The sequence below is a fragment of the Danio rerio genome, chromosome 8 (genome assembly GCF_052040795.2).
Source record: "Danio rerio strain M-AB ecotype USA chromosome 8, GRCz13ab, whole genome shotgun sequence".
Lineage (NCBI taxonomy): Eukaryota > Metazoa > Chordata > Actinopteri > Cypriniformes > Danionidae > Danio > Danio rerio.
In genome coordinates this window covers 41,222,848-41,242,125 of record NC_141028.1, presented here as the reverse complement: position 1 = coordinate 41,242,125, position 19,278 = coordinate 41,222,848, and the positions used below count along the sequence as shown (strand labels likewise).

The 19,278-nt window shown below is 31.9% G+C and overlaps 1 protein-coding gene across 1 annotated transcript in view; it reads left to right on the top strand.

Annotated features, from left to right (window-relative positions):
* Nucleotides 1-19,278, top strand: part of gpkow (G patch domain and KOW motifs) — a 33,160-nt gene that overhangs the window by 12,722 nt on the left and 1,160 nt on the right. The window contains 7 exon segments of the mRNA NM_001007207.1: nucleotides 5,522-5,628; nucleotides 9,879-10,086; nucleotides 11,638-11,770; nucleotides 13,906-14,074; nucleotides 14,164-14,287; nucleotides 17,674-17,743; nucleotides 17,836-17,921. Coding sequence (NP_001007208.1) covers nucleotides 5,522-5,628; nucleotides 9,879-10,086; nucleotides 11,638-11,770; nucleotides 13,906-14,074; nucleotides 14,164-14,287; nucleotides 17,674-17,743; nucleotides 17,836-17,921 — 897 coding nt within the window.

Genomic DNA, 19,278 nt, shown 5'->3' with positions numbered 1-19,278 from the left:
AGAATGGGTAGATCAAGTGTTTAGTTCATCATTTGAAAATAACAAAAAAAGAGGAGTAGCGATCCTACTTAGTAAAGCGGTGTGCTTTAATAGTGAACAAATATTTAAAGATAAGGATGGGCGTTATGTTATGGTGATTGGATCAATTGGAGGTGTAAAGATAACAATTATAAACATTTATGCCCCAAATGAAGATTGTCCGCTTTTCTTTAGAAAAATAGCAGCACTTTTAACAGATAAAAGTGAAGGGATTTTGATTATGGGAGGGGATTTTAATTCTATATTGAATTCTAAACTGGACAGATCACCAATATTAATAAAACCACTCTCTAAAACTTCCAAAGAAATTACAAACTTGATGAATGAAATGGGATTAGTGGATGTTTGGCGATTTTTGCACCCTAAGGAAAGAGACTTTACATTCTTTTCACATGTGCACGGAAGCTACTCAAGAATAGACTATTTTTGTATACCAAAAGCAGATATATATAAAGTAAAAGAGTGTAGAATTGAACCAGCCACCATTTCAGACCACAATCCAGTTATTATGAAAATTAACCTGGGACTAGACACGCAGTTTAGATATTGGAGATTGAATGTCTCATTGTTAACAAACACTCAAACAAAAAAAGAAATACAAGAAGCATTAAAAGAATACTTTTTAATTAATGATGATGGTAATGTCTCCCCTTCAATATTATGGGATGCAGGAAAAGCCACAATAAGGGGTAGGATTATATCTATAGGGTCTCAATTAAAAAAACAAAGAAACTTAAAACAACAAGAATATGAAAACGAAGTAAAAAGGTTAGAGAGAGAACACAAAATAAATAAAAAAGAAGAAACACTTAAAGAGTTAAAAGAACTTAAGCAAAAATTAGATGAAATACTAACGCATAAAGCAGAAGGAGCTCTTAGATACATAAAAAGAAATTACTATGAAATGGGAAATAAAGCTAGTAGATTATTGGCTTTTCAACTCAGGAAGGACCAAGCTAGCCGTATTGTCCCAAAGATTAGACACCCGGTGACAAAACAAATTGAGACACAACCTAAAGCAATAGCTGACATTTTTGCAGAATATTATCAACAGTTATATAAATGCCAAGACCAAGAATTAAAAAAAGAAAAAATTTTGACATTTTTGAAACCACTTAATCTGACAAAATTATCAAGTGAAAAAGCAAATAGATTAACAGACCCCATAACAGAAGATGAAATTAAAGAAACAATCATTAAATTAAAAAACAATAAATCTCCAGGAGTGGATGGGTTTTCTGCAGAGTATTATAAGGTTTTTGTGAATGATCTTACCCCAATATTATGCAAAGTATACAACTACGCGCTAAAAATCACACGATCCACCAAAATCATGGTCAGATGCTATAATTTCAGTATTGTATAAGGAAGGTAAAGATCCTACGCAATGCAATAGTTATCGTCCTATCAGTCTTTTGTGTGTAGACTACAAAATATTAACATCTATATTGGCGAAACGGATTCAAAATTGTATAAAAGATGTAATAAAACCAGATCAAACTGGATTTATTCAAAACCGACATGGAACTAATAATGTAAGAAAGACATTAAATTTACAATCCATAGCGGTAAAAAGTAAAAAGAATGCAATGCTTCTCAGTCTTGATGCTGAGAAAGCTTTCGATAGAGTTGATTGGCTATTTTTAGAGCAAACACTGATAGAAATGGGTTTTGGAGAAAAATTTGTGGAATGGTTCAACATATTGTATAAAGAGTCAAAATCAAGAATAAGGGTGAACGGTCAGTGTTCCAAATTCTTTGGGGTAGAAAGAGGAGTTAGACAAGGGGACTCTCTGTCTCCTGCTTTATTTGCTTTAAGTATTGAACCATTAGCAGAAGCCATACGTCAGAATACAGCCATTCTAGGAATAGAAGATGAAGGGAGATCGGTTCATAAAATAGCATTGTTTGCAGACGATGTATTGTTCTACATAGAAAACCCATCACATTCCATTCCCCCACTTATGCAGTGTTTGCATGAATATGGACTAGTCTCAGGGTATAAAATCAATGAAAATAAATCTGAAGCCATGATGGTTTCTGGGGTTTGGCCTCCTCAGCTTAATGAGCAGGTTTCGTTTCATTGGTCAAAGAAAGGATTTAGGTACCTGGGTATCATTCTTACCCCCAAACCTAGCCAGCTTTTCGACGCAAATTATACAAATCTAATAAAACAAGTTAAAAATGATTTAAAAAGATGGGAGCTTCTTCCTCTCTCATTACTGGGTAGAATTGAGGTAATAAGAATGAACATACTACCCAGATTTCTTTTTTTGTTTCAGTCTCTCCCAGTAAATGTGCCTGCCTCAGAATTTAATTCGTTAGATAAAATATTTGGAAAATTCATATGGCAGAAAAAGAAAGCTAGGATAAAATATAAAACATTGCTTTTATCAAAAGATAAAGGAGGTTTAGGCCTACCAAATCTAAAATATTACTACTGGGCAGCTCAATTAACCGCAATAGTAACTTGGATTAAAAATAATAAAGAATCAAGATGGGTCGAAATTGAACAAAGCACAATAAAAGAGACATCACTGTCCGTTCTACCTTTTATAAATGTAAAACAGGCTCCAAAAATTAAAATAGATAACCAATGGATAAAACATACTCTAAAAATTTGGAATAAAATAAAAAAAATGTTTGGGGGTCCAGAATCTATATCCAGGGCCATGCCTATAGTAGGAAACATTGAGTTTCTCCCATCTGTGTGGGATGGTGGATTTCGAATATGGGCAGATAAAGGTCTTATAACAATAAATCAGTTATTCGTTGGAAAAGAAATTAAATCATTCTCACAACTCCAAGAACAATTTAATATTTCACCAAAAGATATGTATAGGTTCTTCCAAATAAGACATTACATTACAAACCATAAAGAAAAAGCTCTAATCATGCAAGAACCAAATAAAATAGAGGAATACTTCATAAATATTACAGAAAAAAACACTCCAGCTAAAAATCACGTCTCCCATTTATACAAAAGATTACTAAATAATACTGTACAAAATACAGATCACGTTAAAGGAAAATGGGAACTAGAACTAAATACCATAATCGAGGATGAGGTCTGGACTGAGTTATGTGAAGGATGTCATAAAGGAATTAATAGTCAATTGTGGAAAGAATTTGATTGGAAAGTAAAAATGAGGTACTTTAATACTCCTTTTGTAATTTCTACATACGTAAAAGGACCATCGGTAGCTTTGTGTTGGAGAAAATGTGGTAAAATTGGAGACCATACCCACATTTTTTGGGACTGTCCTACGATTCAAGAGTTTTGGAAAAATGTTAAAAAAGAAATAGATAATATATTAGATAGGGAGATACCCCTCGATCCAGTTGTGTGTTTACTGGGAGCACTGCCCAAAGAGATGTTTGATAAGGAAGCAAGATTTGTCCTAAGGATATTATTACTGGTTGCAAAAAAAATGATAACAGTACATTGGATGGAAGAAAGTTCTCCAAAAGTGTCTCAGTGGATTCAGAGACTTAAACAGGTCTATATAATGGAAAAAATGACTGCATGTCTACAGATGAAAACTGATATTTTTCTAAGGAGGTGGAAAAGTATTAAGACATATTTGGAAATGTATATTTAGAGATTGCTTAACCTCACCTTAACATGACTGTTATTTGATGTAACTATGCAATACAATGTAACTTGATGTACAGATGTATCCCCTGGAAAGTAATTATGATGGCAACACCTTTTATTTTAATTTTTTTTTTTCTTTATTTTTTATTATTATTATAATTTCATTATTTATTTTTATTTATTTATTTTTTTAGGTACCCCCTCGTGTGTAAGGGGTAAAAATTTTTGGGGAAGGGGTTGTTCTGTAAAATAAATATATAGAAAAATCTTAAATAAAAAGTTTCAAAAAAATAAAAAACTGAATCAGATGGTGCTTTGTGGCATGGGAGAAATATGAACAGTGTCCTGAGTCATAGCTGGGCACTGCAGACAGCTGCCAGACTTGTGCTTATCCCGTTATAAACATCCTGTAAAAAATGTTTACAATCCTAAAATGCACAGTGATAAATGGTGCATCGTGGCGCGGCGAATCCGGTGTGCAATACCCTTTACCATGGTCTTGCTGGGGACAGTTACAACCCTTTTTGCAACCTTGTTGGAACTCCCACTGCTAGTGATTGAAGTTTATGTAAATTTGGCAAGCTGAATGCATTCGGTACTGTACTGGAAACACGGAGGAGATTAATTGACAATGGTTTACAGCCAATCAGGATAGAGAACACAATATGCTTAACAAGAAAAAAAAAAATCTGCGAAACTGCAACGCAGCAAAAGGTGAACTGCGTATATATATATATATATATATATATATATATATATATATATATATATATATATATATATATACACTATAACGCGATTATTTTACAATTAATTACATGATTTATTGAACAGTGTTACTACAGAAGACTCAAGTTTTAAAAAGAAAAATGTTCAACACCTTTTTTTTTTACAGAATGCTAATTGTCAAATGCAATTCAATGCATCAAGCTAAGCTAAAAGTGACTCCGCCCGAAAAAAAAAGGGACTTGATGTTTAAAAGGGACCTCATATGCATATTAAGTCTCTGTTGTTCCTAGAGAGTGTATGGGAAGTTTCAGCACAAAATACCACACAAATATTTTTTATAACTCTCTGAAATTGCCCCTTTTAGACTTTGATACAAACTGTTGCTTTAAATTCAAATCAGATTGTGCTCCCAGCCCTCTTTTCAAAAAGAAGGTGGAGCTACAAATGCCTCTGTCTTACCATAGCGACAGATTCAAAACTCTAATGGTGGACAGCTGCTTCTCACTCAGGGCTGTTAATGCTTATGAGGGAGAGATCGTCACTAATGAGCTGGACTTTCTCCCTCCAATGACATGTACAACGGGAGAATGTCAATCAAAGTGTTTCTACAGAGTGTTTTTATAAAGTGTGATTATAAAAAAATATAATTAATAATTTTTTTTTACTGTTAGAGGCTGCCTATATTCACACACCGTTGCCACACAACTGTGTTTAAACCCCTTATAAAAGTGATTTTTGCATAATAGGTCCCCTTTAACTTTAGGACACTTGAGCCTTTTTTTTTTTTTTTTAAAGGTTGAGCGTTCCTTTAATGACATTCTTTTAGAATTGACATTTAATAAGGTGTATTGATTAAAATGATTGTCGACAACTAATTGTTTTCTTCCCTATCTATAAAGCTGCTCCACCATAATGAGTGAATCTTAATCTGTGTGTCAAAGCTGTTGTTTATTCTGCTGCATATAAAGAAGTTGCTATATTTCATCTAATTATCAGCTTCTCTGTAGGATGGTGTGTGTTTCTAATTGGTGTTTTGTTGTGTGGTTTTGTGTCTGGTTTGTGTCTAAGTTTGTGTATGGAGGCTTGTGTTTGATTTCTCAGTGGAGATGTTGGAGATGTGTGGTGAATATAGAGCTGATGTCTGTTCTCATTCAGTCCACAGAGGCCGACTATGAGCGTGTGCCTGTGGAGGCTTATGGATTGGCCATGCTGAAGGGAATGGGCTGGAAGCAAGAAGAAGGAATCGGACGCACATTTAAACAGTAAGGGCCTCAGGAGATATGGAAATATTAGCAGCTTTATTTGACATTTTAGTTTGCTTTTTATATGCATTTATTTTATTGAATGACCCAGAGAGTATTCAGATGTTCTTAAAGCCTGTGTTTAAATATCTAATATCTAGTCATATGCATTGTTATTATATTATATTAGATTAGATGAATAATTATTATATTATAATATATTATGCATTTTTAATTTTCTTTTTTCTTTTCTTTTAACTTGTATAACTTTATAACGTATAACTTCTCTGTTGACCTCTGTTTGCCGGCTTCAGTATCAATATTCTTAACCCCGCTCCTCTTACCATTGACCATTTTTGTTCATTCGGACGTACATTAACATGCTGAAATAAAAAGTCTCAGCAACTTTCAATTCCCACAGACTTCAAAGCCATTTTACAAGGACATTTCATTGTATTTTTTGTCCCTTGAAAGTGAGTTTTATTTATGCTGTCATATAATCATTGTGTAAACAGTGGCATAAATTTTAAAAAATGGCAAAAATAATCTTAAACTTACACTAATATTACCTATCGCATACATTTTTGTGGCTATGCCACAACAAAACTATTTATCATAATGGGCCAAATTATAAACAGAGTGGTAGTTAATGAAATGTTTGTTGCATTAAACAATATTTACTTTAACATTATTAAAATCAGAAGTTGTATTTATTAATATTGATTAGTTAATTAATATTAGTGACTTATTATTAGTGACGTCTAATATTATTTTATTTTATATTAAGTAAATGAAAATATGTAAATCTGGCAGTTAATTGAAATAGGATACGATTTATACAGTTATTTATTTAATGTTCAGTTAATGTTTATTACAAACACCTACTCATTTTAGTTTTATGGTTTTAAATTTAGTCAATTATATTTTTTTCAATAATATTTTAATAATTATTATTTTAATAAATATTTCACAATATTTTATTAAATTAGTTTTTATTTAGTCATGTTTATCTACACCTGTGATTTTTATTATTCATTCATTTTATTCGGCAAGAATGTTTTTTTAAGTCATAAATACTTGTATTGTTAAAAAGGGTTAAATTTTAAATAATTGCTGTTAATAAATTCCATTAATAAATAAATTTAATAAATATATAACAAATAATAATAATAAATATTTCATTGAAAACAATTTACTTTTACTAAATGTACTAAATTCCATCAATAAAAAAAAAAAATATATATATATATATATATATATATATATATATATATATATATATATATATATATATATATATATATATATATATATATATAATAAATATAATATAATAAAAAATATATTTCATAATGAAAATATACTTTTGCTGAATTCCATCAATAAATAATAATAATTATTATTATTATTATTATTAAAATTCATTTATTCATTTTTATTAATTTATTCATTTTCCTTCGGCTTACTCACTTTATTCATCAGGGGTCCTCACAGCAGAATGAACTGCCAGATTTACATATTTTCATTTACTGTTTCATTTATAAAATAAAATAATAATAGACGTCACTATCCAGTATGTGTTTAACACAGCAGATGTTGTTCGAGCTGCAACCCAGTACTGGGAAACACCCAAACACACTCATTTACACGCATACACTACGGCCAGTTTAGTGTATTCAATTCACATGTACCCCTTGTACTTTTGCCTGCAGTAATTTTATGGAAAGAATTGTAATGTTATGTAGGTTTTATTATATTTCTATTTTGTCAATTTTATGCCTCCTGTGGACAGGTGTTAAGAATTAGCAAGTTTGCTAAAACACTTAAACAAATGCATTTGGTTTTCCAGTGTAATTGTGATGTCCACGTTAAATAAACATATAAATAAATAAAAAAAATGTCCTTGGACTGTGGAGGAAACCCAGGCAAACACAAAGAGAACATGCAAACTCCACACAGAAATGTCAACTGAACCAGCCAGGACTCCAACCAGCAACCTTCTTGCTGTGAGGCAACAGTGCTAACTACTGAGTCACAGTGTCGCCTATTGTGATTTCTATGATAATGATTTTTATTATTAATTATTATTATTATCATTATTATTTTAAATAGTAATAAAATAATGGCTATAACAGTATGTTCATCATTATAAATCATCAGACTGACCATATGTTCCTCCCTCAGATGTCTGTTTTGTTTTATCAGATTTCATCTTCATCCTCTTCAGTGTCTTTACAGTTTTCTCACTGTTTTGAATGATACGTGTTTTCTAAAGCACGTGATGTTTGGCTCTCTGCTAGTCTTTTTTTTCACTTATGTGTCTCCCTGTGTTGGGATTACTGTCCCGGCTTCGAGACATTAATGACGCCAGATTATGATTTGATGTCAAATGCAATGAAGAATTATTTCAGACCGTCGGAGGGAATCTTTGGCACAGACTGGCCACACACTTTTTAATCTTTTGTACTTACGAGCCCATCTGTCCATCCGTATGAACATGGAGAAACACACAGGATGCTCTTTATGAGAGGTCGAGGCTGGTGGGTGTGTGTGAAGAAGAAGACCGTGATTGCTTGTGGTTTTTTTATTTTAAATATTTTGACTTCATCAATTTTTTTTTTTTTTTTTAAGAAAGTACTAATCTTTGTTTTAACAAGGATGCTGTAAATGATCAAAATCAAAAATAACAGTAAACACATTTATATGGTTTAATTGTAAACTATTTTATTTTAAACCTGTTATTTTGTACAATATTATTGCAGCGTTAATTAATGCAGAGTTTTTATATACTTTAATCCAGGGTGGTTTTCTGTGATGCTAAATTGTGAAGCTTAATTTTTATGATCATTACTCCATTTTTCAATCACATGGTCTAATAGAAGTCCTTGTAATATGTTTTTTATTATCTAATTTGGAAATTGTTAATGTTTTTATGCTACATATATTTTTTAATGACATGATGCTTTTTCATCATTCTTCAATGAATAAAATGTTTGTTTAAAATAGAACTTTTTTTACCGGTACACCAAAGGTTTATGGTCATTCTTTTTTTTTAATTTTCTTTTTTGAAAGAAAATAATACTTTTATTCAGGCAAGGATTTAAAAAAAAGTGATAAATGCTTAGTTAAAAAGGGTTTATTTTGAATAAATGCTGTCAATAAATTCTATCAATAAATAAAAATAAATTAATAAATAAAAAAAAAATCCTGATTTACTTTGACAATTCCATCATTTAGTATTTTTTTAAATAAATATATAAAAAAATAATATATAAAATGTTTAATAAAAAAACTATTTCTACTAAATTTATTAAATTCTTTAAATAAATAAAAATAAATAAATAAATAAATTATAAATAAATAAAAATATTTAATGCTTTTACTAAACTCACTAATTTTCATCAATGAATAAAATAAATTAATTAAATACATGCATAAATAATAAAAAAAAAGTTTTAAAAATGTTGTTCCAAAAAATAAAGTTTACGTCATTCTACAGTATTTCATTAATTCAGTTTATTTCAGTGTACGAATATGTGTTTGTGTTGTTCAGTAAATAATTCAAGTTCTGCCTAAGTCCAAAATGTATCATTTTTAAAATTCATATTAGTTTGCAATCCATGTCCGCTTATGATCATCTCATTAATATGGTAGAGTAAATATCCAGTTGTCCCCTAAATGTCCCTTAAATATCCAGTTGATTCCTATTAAATCATGTTAAGTTTCCAACTTCCAACTTTAAAGTCCCTATTAGAGTTTCCATGAAAATTTTCCAAACATGTTAATACGTCTGGACAACCCTAATGAAAATATTAAAATGGTTTCTGAAAGATCTTGCAAAACACTAATGACTGGAGTAATGTCTGCAGAAAATTAAGCTTTGCCATCAAAACAAAATAGATTGCATGCTGAGTTCAGATGCAAACACCACTAAGGGCCAGCTGACATTTTTCGCTCATGAGCATTTTTTTTTGAGCACTCCTATGTATAAGTCAAGCAATTTCACTTTTAGGCCTAGTAATATATTATTTTCATTGCCTTTAATGAGCAATACCTGAATAGAAACATAGCAGGTGAGAAAAATGCTCATTTTAGAAGAACATTTTAGATGCCACTTGGTTGTTTTTGTATTTGAACTCACCTTATTAAACTACAATACAAGAGAAAATAATTATTTCAAATAAATTTTATGTTTTTTACCACATTGTTTATGGTATTTTCCATCAACTTGTTTCAAAAATGAATGTGACTTTTGTGTATTTTCCTGTTAGAGATGTAAAGCCCATAGAGCATCAGTTGAGGCCTAAAGGGTTGGGTTTGGGTGCTGATCGATCTGCAATTAAAGACCTGGAGCCCGGAGTCCCCAAGAGACCACCTAAACCTGGAGATGAGAAGGGGAAAGAGGAGGAGGCTCTAGTTCTGGGGCCTGGAGGATGTGTGCAGGTCCTGGCAGGAGCACATAAAGACCTGTACGGGAAGGTGAGCACACTTTACTTTCGTCCAGAGACATTTTTGTGACAGTAAAGGTGAACCAAGGACACACGCACAACAAAGAGATGCTGTATTTTATAAAATGTAGACCTTAAAGGCATATAAAGGTAAATATCTGAAAAAGTATCATATTATTTATTCACTAAAATTCCTCTTATATTAAAAAAAATAGGTAACATGTTATTTAAGCAATTTAGAACATTTATTACTGGCTTATTCCATGCCTATTATCATATTAATATTTTATTAGGACTTGTAGGATCTTATTTTGCATTCCTAATCCTACTCAGTACCTAAACCCAACTACTATCTTGTTAGCTATTAATAAGCAATTAATTAAATGTTTTTTTAGTTTATTGAGCTTACTAATGGTTTGTTAATAGCATGATTTGTACATTAAAATAAAGTGTGACCAAAATATAAATACAAATCTGGATCTTGAGATTGCCAACTTTGGTTGATGACTCATAGTTTTGAGCTCCCCATTCATGTTGTAGAACACATGTTTTAAGAAATTAGAATCTTATCAGATATATAATCGGAATTAAATCACATTAGTTTTTATGTAATTCTTTTTAATTGTAGGAAATGAAAGTATAATATTTATTACATGTGGGTCTAAGACAAATGGTAGTTTCAAGTAAAAAATCAACTAATGACTATTATACAGTTTACTATGATTCAAAGAAGACGTCCATTAAAGTGTCTTTTACATTTACAAATATAACAATAGCTGATCCCAAAAATCTTTTTAGAATTATTTAGAAAAATTGTTTTTTGACATATTGAGACTTTTATTTTAGCAACACTCTCTTTAAGGATTATATTTATTCTTTGCCCATATCGTATAGACTAAAAGGCTTTGCACATTTGTCAGCAAACTTTTTTTAATTATTAATATTAGATTAAAACTATGGATAATAATTATATTTTGATGTAATCTTTTTATTTGTATGAAAAATAACAATTATAGGTCGGAAATATGCGACAGCAATTTAGTGTCAAATCTGAATATTACAAAAATTAGGATAAAATGTTGTGAGAATTAAATGAATTCTTAACTTTCTTATTGCTTAATAAACCTTAAAATAAATTTTTTTTTTAGCAATTGACTTTTGTTATAATATTTCAACATTTATCTTTATCAACATTAATCTTGTATTCTTAGTTTTTTTAAGTGACAAAAAATGTCGTCATAAAATAAGCATCTTGTTAATTTTTAAATTAAAGAAAACCTAAGCTATACTGGAAGTTATTTGAAAATTATTTTGTTTTTAAAAAGTTATTTTTTATGTAAAGAAAATAGCTGGGGTCTATTTTATTTGATACAAACACCAAAATGAGACATCTTGTCCTTTTCGCTTATCTGTTTTTTTGTTTTTTGAGTGTGTTTTTTTAATTATAATTATTTTAACTGTTCAAAAATATTGTAATTTTGGCCTTGGAAAATATTGAATAATAATAGAAATAATTTAATAATTTAAAAATATATATATTTTTGGCCCAATTCTTTTTCTTACGCTACCTGTTCTTTGACAGATAGAGGGAGTGGATCCAGATAATGGCAGAGTTGTAGTCAAACTCGCCATTGGCGGCAAGACAGTGACCATCATTCAGCACTCCATTAAACTAGTCACAAGGAAAGAATACGACAAATACAGCAAAGACCTCAGTAAGTATTCTTAAATCTTATTTTTGTGTACAACTGTACACTGTCAGGTCACTATAAATCAGTGGATTCAGTATTTCTAGTCTTGACTTTCCAGCTATTGCATTTACAAGTCAGTCATGAGTTTTCTATTAAATATCCTTATTTAGATTATAATGGGAAATTACGCTATTTCTTTGTTATGATTTCTCTGGAGTTTTAAAATGAGCTCTGATATTATTAGCTGATAATGTTAACTGATGAATTGTGCTCAGTTTTGTGATTGACTGAGAACAGTTGAGAAGACAGACTGAAAGCTGGATTTACTGTGGAAAGGGAAATTTGAGCTTGTGGGAAAACAAGCTGTCTGGGTTCAACTGTTTAAAACTAAAACATCATCAGCAACTCTTTATTTTTCTGTAAGCGGAAGCCGTGTGGTCTGGAGTGACATCACAGACTAGTTTATTGTGCTAGTTGTTTAGTTCTATGTATAAAATTTTGCTTTTAGTTTTACAATTAGGGTTTCCACAGGTCATGGAATGTTAAAAGATGGAGTTTTGTATGTTTTTGTACAAGTTCTAGAAAATAATATGTTAGAATTACATGTCAATATTGCAACGGAAACCAAACTGTTCAACATATTTTTTTTGTGGTATGTCCTATTTTTTTGTTATCAAACAATAATTTTTATCTGGAGGTACTTTAAATGAAATATTTAAAAATGTGAATCCTTTCAAAATTATACAATTTTTATTAAAACTAAACCTTAAACTTATTCAGATTTGTATCTTATAATTTATTATGTATTTTATCTTACATACGGTGTAATACATTTTGAGACATCCTCAGAGCTCAGTCATACTATGACAAGGCGTCATGCCTCAGACTAAAAACACTTCTGTCACTGGACAAAACTGCGTCGTTCCTTAGACTGTGTGACAATGTTTGATTACCTCGAATTTGAATTGCTTAATGTGAATAAAACTGAAACAAGGCTATAAAACAGCAGCGCATTAAACACGCATCTTTAATCTACCACGCAACACTGAGTGGACGGGCACTATAATTTAAAACAGACAGCGTGACCTCAGTTTTTCATCTGAGTCCACTTTTTTTGATGTCTTTTTGTCTGATAGCTTTTCATTGAGTATATTTTGTCTACTCAGTTTTGACCGATGCCTCGTTGTATGAGATCTGACTAAGTGTTTCCTGAGACCTAAAGTCTTTCAGACTGAGGAACGACATTGTTTTGTCCTGTGACTGACACCTTGTCTGTCTCAGAAGACTAATATCAGAAGATGTCCTAAAATGTACACTGTATTATTTTCTGTATTATTTATTGATGTTGATAACTTTTCATTGTTAAAATATTTTTATAATTATAGAAAAGTTGTATTTATAAAATGCTGTAAACTTGATCTGTTGTTTTTGCCATGATCTAGCCAGAGAAGCTGAAATGGCAATAAACACAACATCTCTGTTAGAATTAGAATATATTAGAATTCTAACATTTTTCTGTAACAAGTCTACAATTTTATTTATTTTCTATCATAAGTCTGTACACTTTTTAGTTGTTTCATATTGCTTAGTAAACCTTAAAATAAAGCCTTTTGCAATTGACTTTTGTTATCATAATATTTCAACTTTATACACTTTTATCTTTATCAACTTTAATCTTGTAGTCTTTATTTTTTTTTTACGTAACACTAAAATTTTGTCATAGAATAAGTATCTTTTTTTTATCTAAAAAAGAAACAAATTCTAATTGCATTTTTCATATACAGTCATTTACATTTACAATATTTTAAAGTCTGTCTATTTAGAACAGTGCACATGTTTTAATAATTGATTATGTTTTGTATTATTTTTGTGTGTGTGTCTGTGTTGTGAAATATATTATTCTGTAACTCTGTCCTATGCTATCTGTCTTGACCAGAACTCCCTGGTAGAAGACATATTGTATCTCAGTGGGACTTTCCTGGTTAAATAAGTAAATAAGAAATAATAATCATTTGGCTTTAATAAAGTTATACCCAGTGTTGATGTAAACACCAGGACAGCTGTGCAATTTTCACATTTCTACAAAAATTGGCCTTATTTAACTCTGTTGTATGTGCCTTGATGCCTTATAAAAATATTATTTTTGTTCCGTCTTCTAGGTCGTCTTAGTAAAGCACATAAAGACAAGGAAAGAGAAAAAGAACGGGAACAAAAGAGGGAACAGGAGCAGAGGTTAAACGGCAAAGATGAGAGAGGAAAGACAGATAGAAGTCGAGAAAAAGACAGAGACCAGAAGAAAAGAAAACACAGAGAATCAAGCACAGACCGGTAACACAGACACTCAAGAACATATAAGATTAGATGCATGTTTGAATAAATCTGTGTTTAACTGCACAAATTGTGACTGTTCCTCCCAGAGAGAAGCCTCCGCCAGCTAAGGAGTCTCGCTCTTCTCCACCGGCTCCATCATGGCTCCAGCGGGACCTCCGTGTGCGCTTCATTGATAAAGCTTTCAAAGGAGGAAAATACTACAACTCTAAGGTACTTCACTGCTGTAGTGAGCCTGCTTTGTTCAATGAAGTTTATTACTAACTAGTATTTTTAAAGATACAAATTAAAAAAGGAAGGTTATTGGATGGAAATTTTTGTTTTTGTAATCTGAGCACTACATTTTTATGGGGCATTCACTCTGGACGCACCTTCTTGTACGAGTAATTCGCGTATTTAGGAGTAATTAGATGATTAAACATTTTGAGATTACTCACTTCATTTGCATGCTAAATTTACTTCACAACAGAAACAAAAATTGCTCTGCATTTTTGCAAAATGGCTGTCATGGATTTTTACTAAAGGGGTAACTGTGCTTTATGTGCTATGGAAGTCAGTACTGAAAAACATTATGGACTCCTTCTGCACAATGTCTGGGTCCATCAGATCCTGTAGAGGTGCACACAGTTCGGTGAGTTTCACCAACTCCTCAAGGAGCTGCACCTCGATGCCGCTACTAGAGCAATAAGCTCCTGACTGAATGACTGCCACTACTAGAGAACGCTCCTGACTAGATGACAGTCGCTACTAGAGCAAGCTGCTGATTGGATGACGGCTGCTACTAGAGCAAGCTGGATGATGGCTGCTAATAGAGAAAGCTCCTGATTGGATGACAACTGCTGCTAGAGCAAGTTCCTGACTGTTTAACGGCTGCTACTAGAGCAAGCTGGATCATGGCCTTTACTAGGGAAAGCTCCTGATTGGATGACGGCCACTGGTAGAGCAAGCTCCTGACTGGTTAACGGCTGCTGCTAGAGCCAACTCCTGACTGGATGATGGCAGCTACTAGAACAAGCTCCTGACTAGATGATGGCCGCAACTGGATTAAGCTCCTGACAGGATGACGACTGCTACTAAAGCAAGCTCCTGAATGGATGATGGCCGCTACCAAAGCAAGATCCTGACTGGATGATGGCAGCTACTAGAACAAGCTCCTGACTAGATGATGGCCGCTACTGGATTAAGCTCCTGACAGGATGACGACTGCTACTAAAGCAAGCTCCTGAATGAATGATGGCCGCTACCAAAGCAAGGTCCTGACTGGGTGATGGCAGCTTCTAGAGCAAGCTCCTGAATGGTTAACGGTCGCTACTAGACCAAGCTCCTGACTGGTTAATGGCTGCTGCTAGAGCAAACTCCTGACTGGATGATGGCCGCTACTAGATCAAACTCTAGAATGGATGATGGCTTCTCCTAGAGCAAGCTTCTGACTAGATGACAGCCTCTACTAGAACAAGCTCCTGACTGAATGACGGTTGCTACTAGAGAACGCTCCTGATTAGATGACAGTTGCTACTAAAGCAAGCTGGATGACGGCCGCAACTAGAGCAAGCTACTGACTGGTTGATGGCTGCTGCTAGAGGAAGCTACTGACTGGTTGACGGCCGCTAATAGAATTAGCTCCTGATTGGATAACAGCCTTTACTAGAGCTAGCTGGCTGACGGCCGCTACTAGGAGATATATCCAGCTGCAGGCCCGCAGCACACACGTTTTAGGCACACACAATCTAGGACACACGATTTAGGCAAACCATAAATGGTCGCCACCTATTGAATTTCACAAGTATGGTTTCCCATTTCAGTCATTATTATTATTATTATTATTATTATTATTATTATTATTATTATATCGTTACGATAATTTTAACATCTCTGCAGTTTCTGAACTCAAATTATGTAAATAAAAATAATTGGTTAAAGACAATTATGACTTTATTCATGTGTCCACATACACAAAGAAATCATAGACCGTCTAATTGTTGGATTTAGTGTAATTAATTAATTCAAGATCTTAATATTATTATTATTATTGCCTATATTAACTTGCTATTATTTCCTTCATCAAAAATTAATGCATTATATAAACTAAACCTGTCCAAATTAGATCGTTCAGCAAGGCCAGCAAACGAGTATCTGCTATATTATTGTCAGATAATAACGACTGATCAGCTATAATGACTGATTAAAAACTGTTCAGTCTATTATATTGAATGGCGATCGGAAACAATGCTCCCCATTCGGCCGTCTCGATCGCAATATTTGTAAAATAAAGTAAACACTATTGTTTATTGTGTACAATATTTATTAACTACATATATCAAAATATATCGATGACGATGTTCAAAAAGACGTTAATGACATTAACATCCGTCGTAACCATATATGGTTTGCCTAGATTGTGTGTCCTAGATTGTGTGTGCCTAAAACGTGTGTGGTTCTGCGGGCCTGCAGCTGGATATTATTGGCTACTAGAGCAAGCTCCTGACTGGATGATGGCAGCTACTAGATTAAACACTTGACTGGATGACGGCCACTACTAGAGCTAGCTTGATGACGGCCACTACTAGAGCAAGCTGGATTAAGCTCTTGATTGGATAAAGGCTACTAGAGCAAGCTCCTGACTGGATGATGGCCATTACTGCATGGTTCAGGATCTGAAAAGCTACTTATCGATGAATTTGCTCTTTAGTGTTTGGACTCTCAATAAAGACTTCAAACCACACTGAACTGAGCTAAACTGAACTGAACTTAAACACTAAAAACTGAACTACCCTGATCCAGTTACTATGACCATTTATGTGAAGCAGCTTTGACACAATCTACATTGTAAAAGCGCTATACAAATAAAGCTGAATTGAATTGAATACTTGAGCAGGCTACTGACTGGATGACGGCCGCTACTAGAGCAAGCTCATGATTGGTTAACGTACAAATTTTCAAAATTGAGATTTTTAAACAAGAACAATTTGTGCAAAGCACACATTACACATGTCAAATGACTAGAACAATCCCTTTACCCTATATAAATCGCTCAAACTGCGTTATTAGTGTGAACTGCACCCTGTGTTGTCTTTCACATTTTTCCATAAGTGACTTCACTTGTAAATCGCTCTCTCTTAACTCATCATCCATGTCTGGTGTGAACACAGCATTAGAATGATTCTTAATATCTGAGGTCATGCCATCAATGCCAGAGCAGTGGATTTAAAACAGAATGATATGATAACTTCTGTTGTTGTAATTAAAGTTTTTATTAGTTGACCTCTAAAACTAATTGTGAACATTTTAGCTGAGAATCGAATAATAAATACATTATTAATCATAATAATAATAATAATAATTATTATTATTATTATTAATTATTATTATTATTATTCATTATTATTATTATTATTATTATTATATATCAGTAATTAATATTTGAGTGATTTCTGAAGGATGATGTGATCTGAAGACTGAAGTAATGAAGCTGAAAATTCGTCTTTACAATCACTGGAATAAATTATTAAATTAAATTATAACTACTTTTGAGTTGTTATTTTATAGTGCAATAACATTTGTACTAATAACTGAGATGTTTTAATTTTGTATGTGTTCAGATGAGAGTGGAGGACGTCCTGACCCCTCACACTTGTGTTTGTCGTACAGAAGAGGGCAGACTGCTGGACGGTACTGCATTTATCAATATAACTGTTATTAAAAGGGACATTTAATCGAGGATATTCACCCTAATATCTGCACCTTTGTGTCGTCTGTTTCAGATATTAGACAGAAAATGCTGGAGACGATTGTACCCAAGAACGACTCTGACTATATAATGGTGGTTCTGGGAGAACACAGAGGACAGGTAAATGAATTCAATCGCTTGTGTGGTTACAGCTTGCCTCTGTTTTAAACCCTGCTGGGCTACTCGGGGTAATGAGCATCATAGACATCAAACTGTTATATGGGTCAAAGACAAAAAGTTATTTAAGGATCAAAATAATAAAAATGTTATTCAGATTTGAAAGATTTCCCAACAAAACATTGATGTTTTATTATATATTTTATAAACGGTTAAAGTCATAATTATATGCCCACCTGATTTATTACCCCACCTGTATTTTTCCCCAAGATTTTTTCAACACATTTCTAAGCATAGTAGTTTTAAAAACTCATTTTTAATAACTTATTTCTTTTATCTTTGCCATGATGACAGTACATGATATTTGACTAGATATTTTCAAGACACTTTTATACAGCTTAAAGTGACATTTAAAGGCTTAACTAGGTTAATTAGGCAAGTCATTGTATAGTGATAGTTTGTTTTGTCGGCAATCAAAATAAATATTGCTCAAGTGGGTGAATTATACTGACCCTTAAATGGTTTTAAAATATTAAAGTCTGCTTTTATTCTAGCCAAAATAAATCAGTTTGACTGTCTCCATAAGAAAAAAAAGTATTTTAGGAAACAATATATACTGAGATTTGGATTCTGGTCTAATTTTAAGATATTTTGAAAAGAAGATTTTTTATGACTGTTTAAACAGACTGTCTATGTGTTTATAATCACTTCAATATGGCAGTATGCACAATAAACACAATGCAATACAATACAATTAAAACAAATGTGAAAAACAGCTGGCAAATGTTGATTTTGCATGAAAAGGTGCCTTTTTAAAATAAAGTTTAATAAAAAAAAATACAGAATTTTTTTTACCATGATTTGAAAAAATACATATATTTATAATAGAAATATGTTAATGACATATTAAAAGACATCCTTGAAATGCTCATTTATTACCATTTTTATTACGCATTAATCAGCATGTTTTCAAATATTTTAAAATATAACTGATTTTAGCATGATCATATTTATGAATTTTAATAAATACAGTTTGGTAAAAAGTTAGGTTTTTTTGTATATGAAGGTTACACTAAACAACAATAAAAACATTATTTCATTTTAACTTCACTTACAATATTTGAAATGATCATTTAGAAACTTCACCTGCCATTAATACTCTTTAAAATATAAGAATAAGATGCCTAATATTTGACTATTTCAGATGATTATTGTTAACTAAAAAAAGATTTTTTTTTTAAAAAAGCATAAAAAAAAATATCAGAAATAATACATAAAATACTTGATCATAATTAAAACCTGTTTAGATAAAGTTTTAGTAATTTATTTTTTAGTTGAATAAAATAACTAATGTAAATGA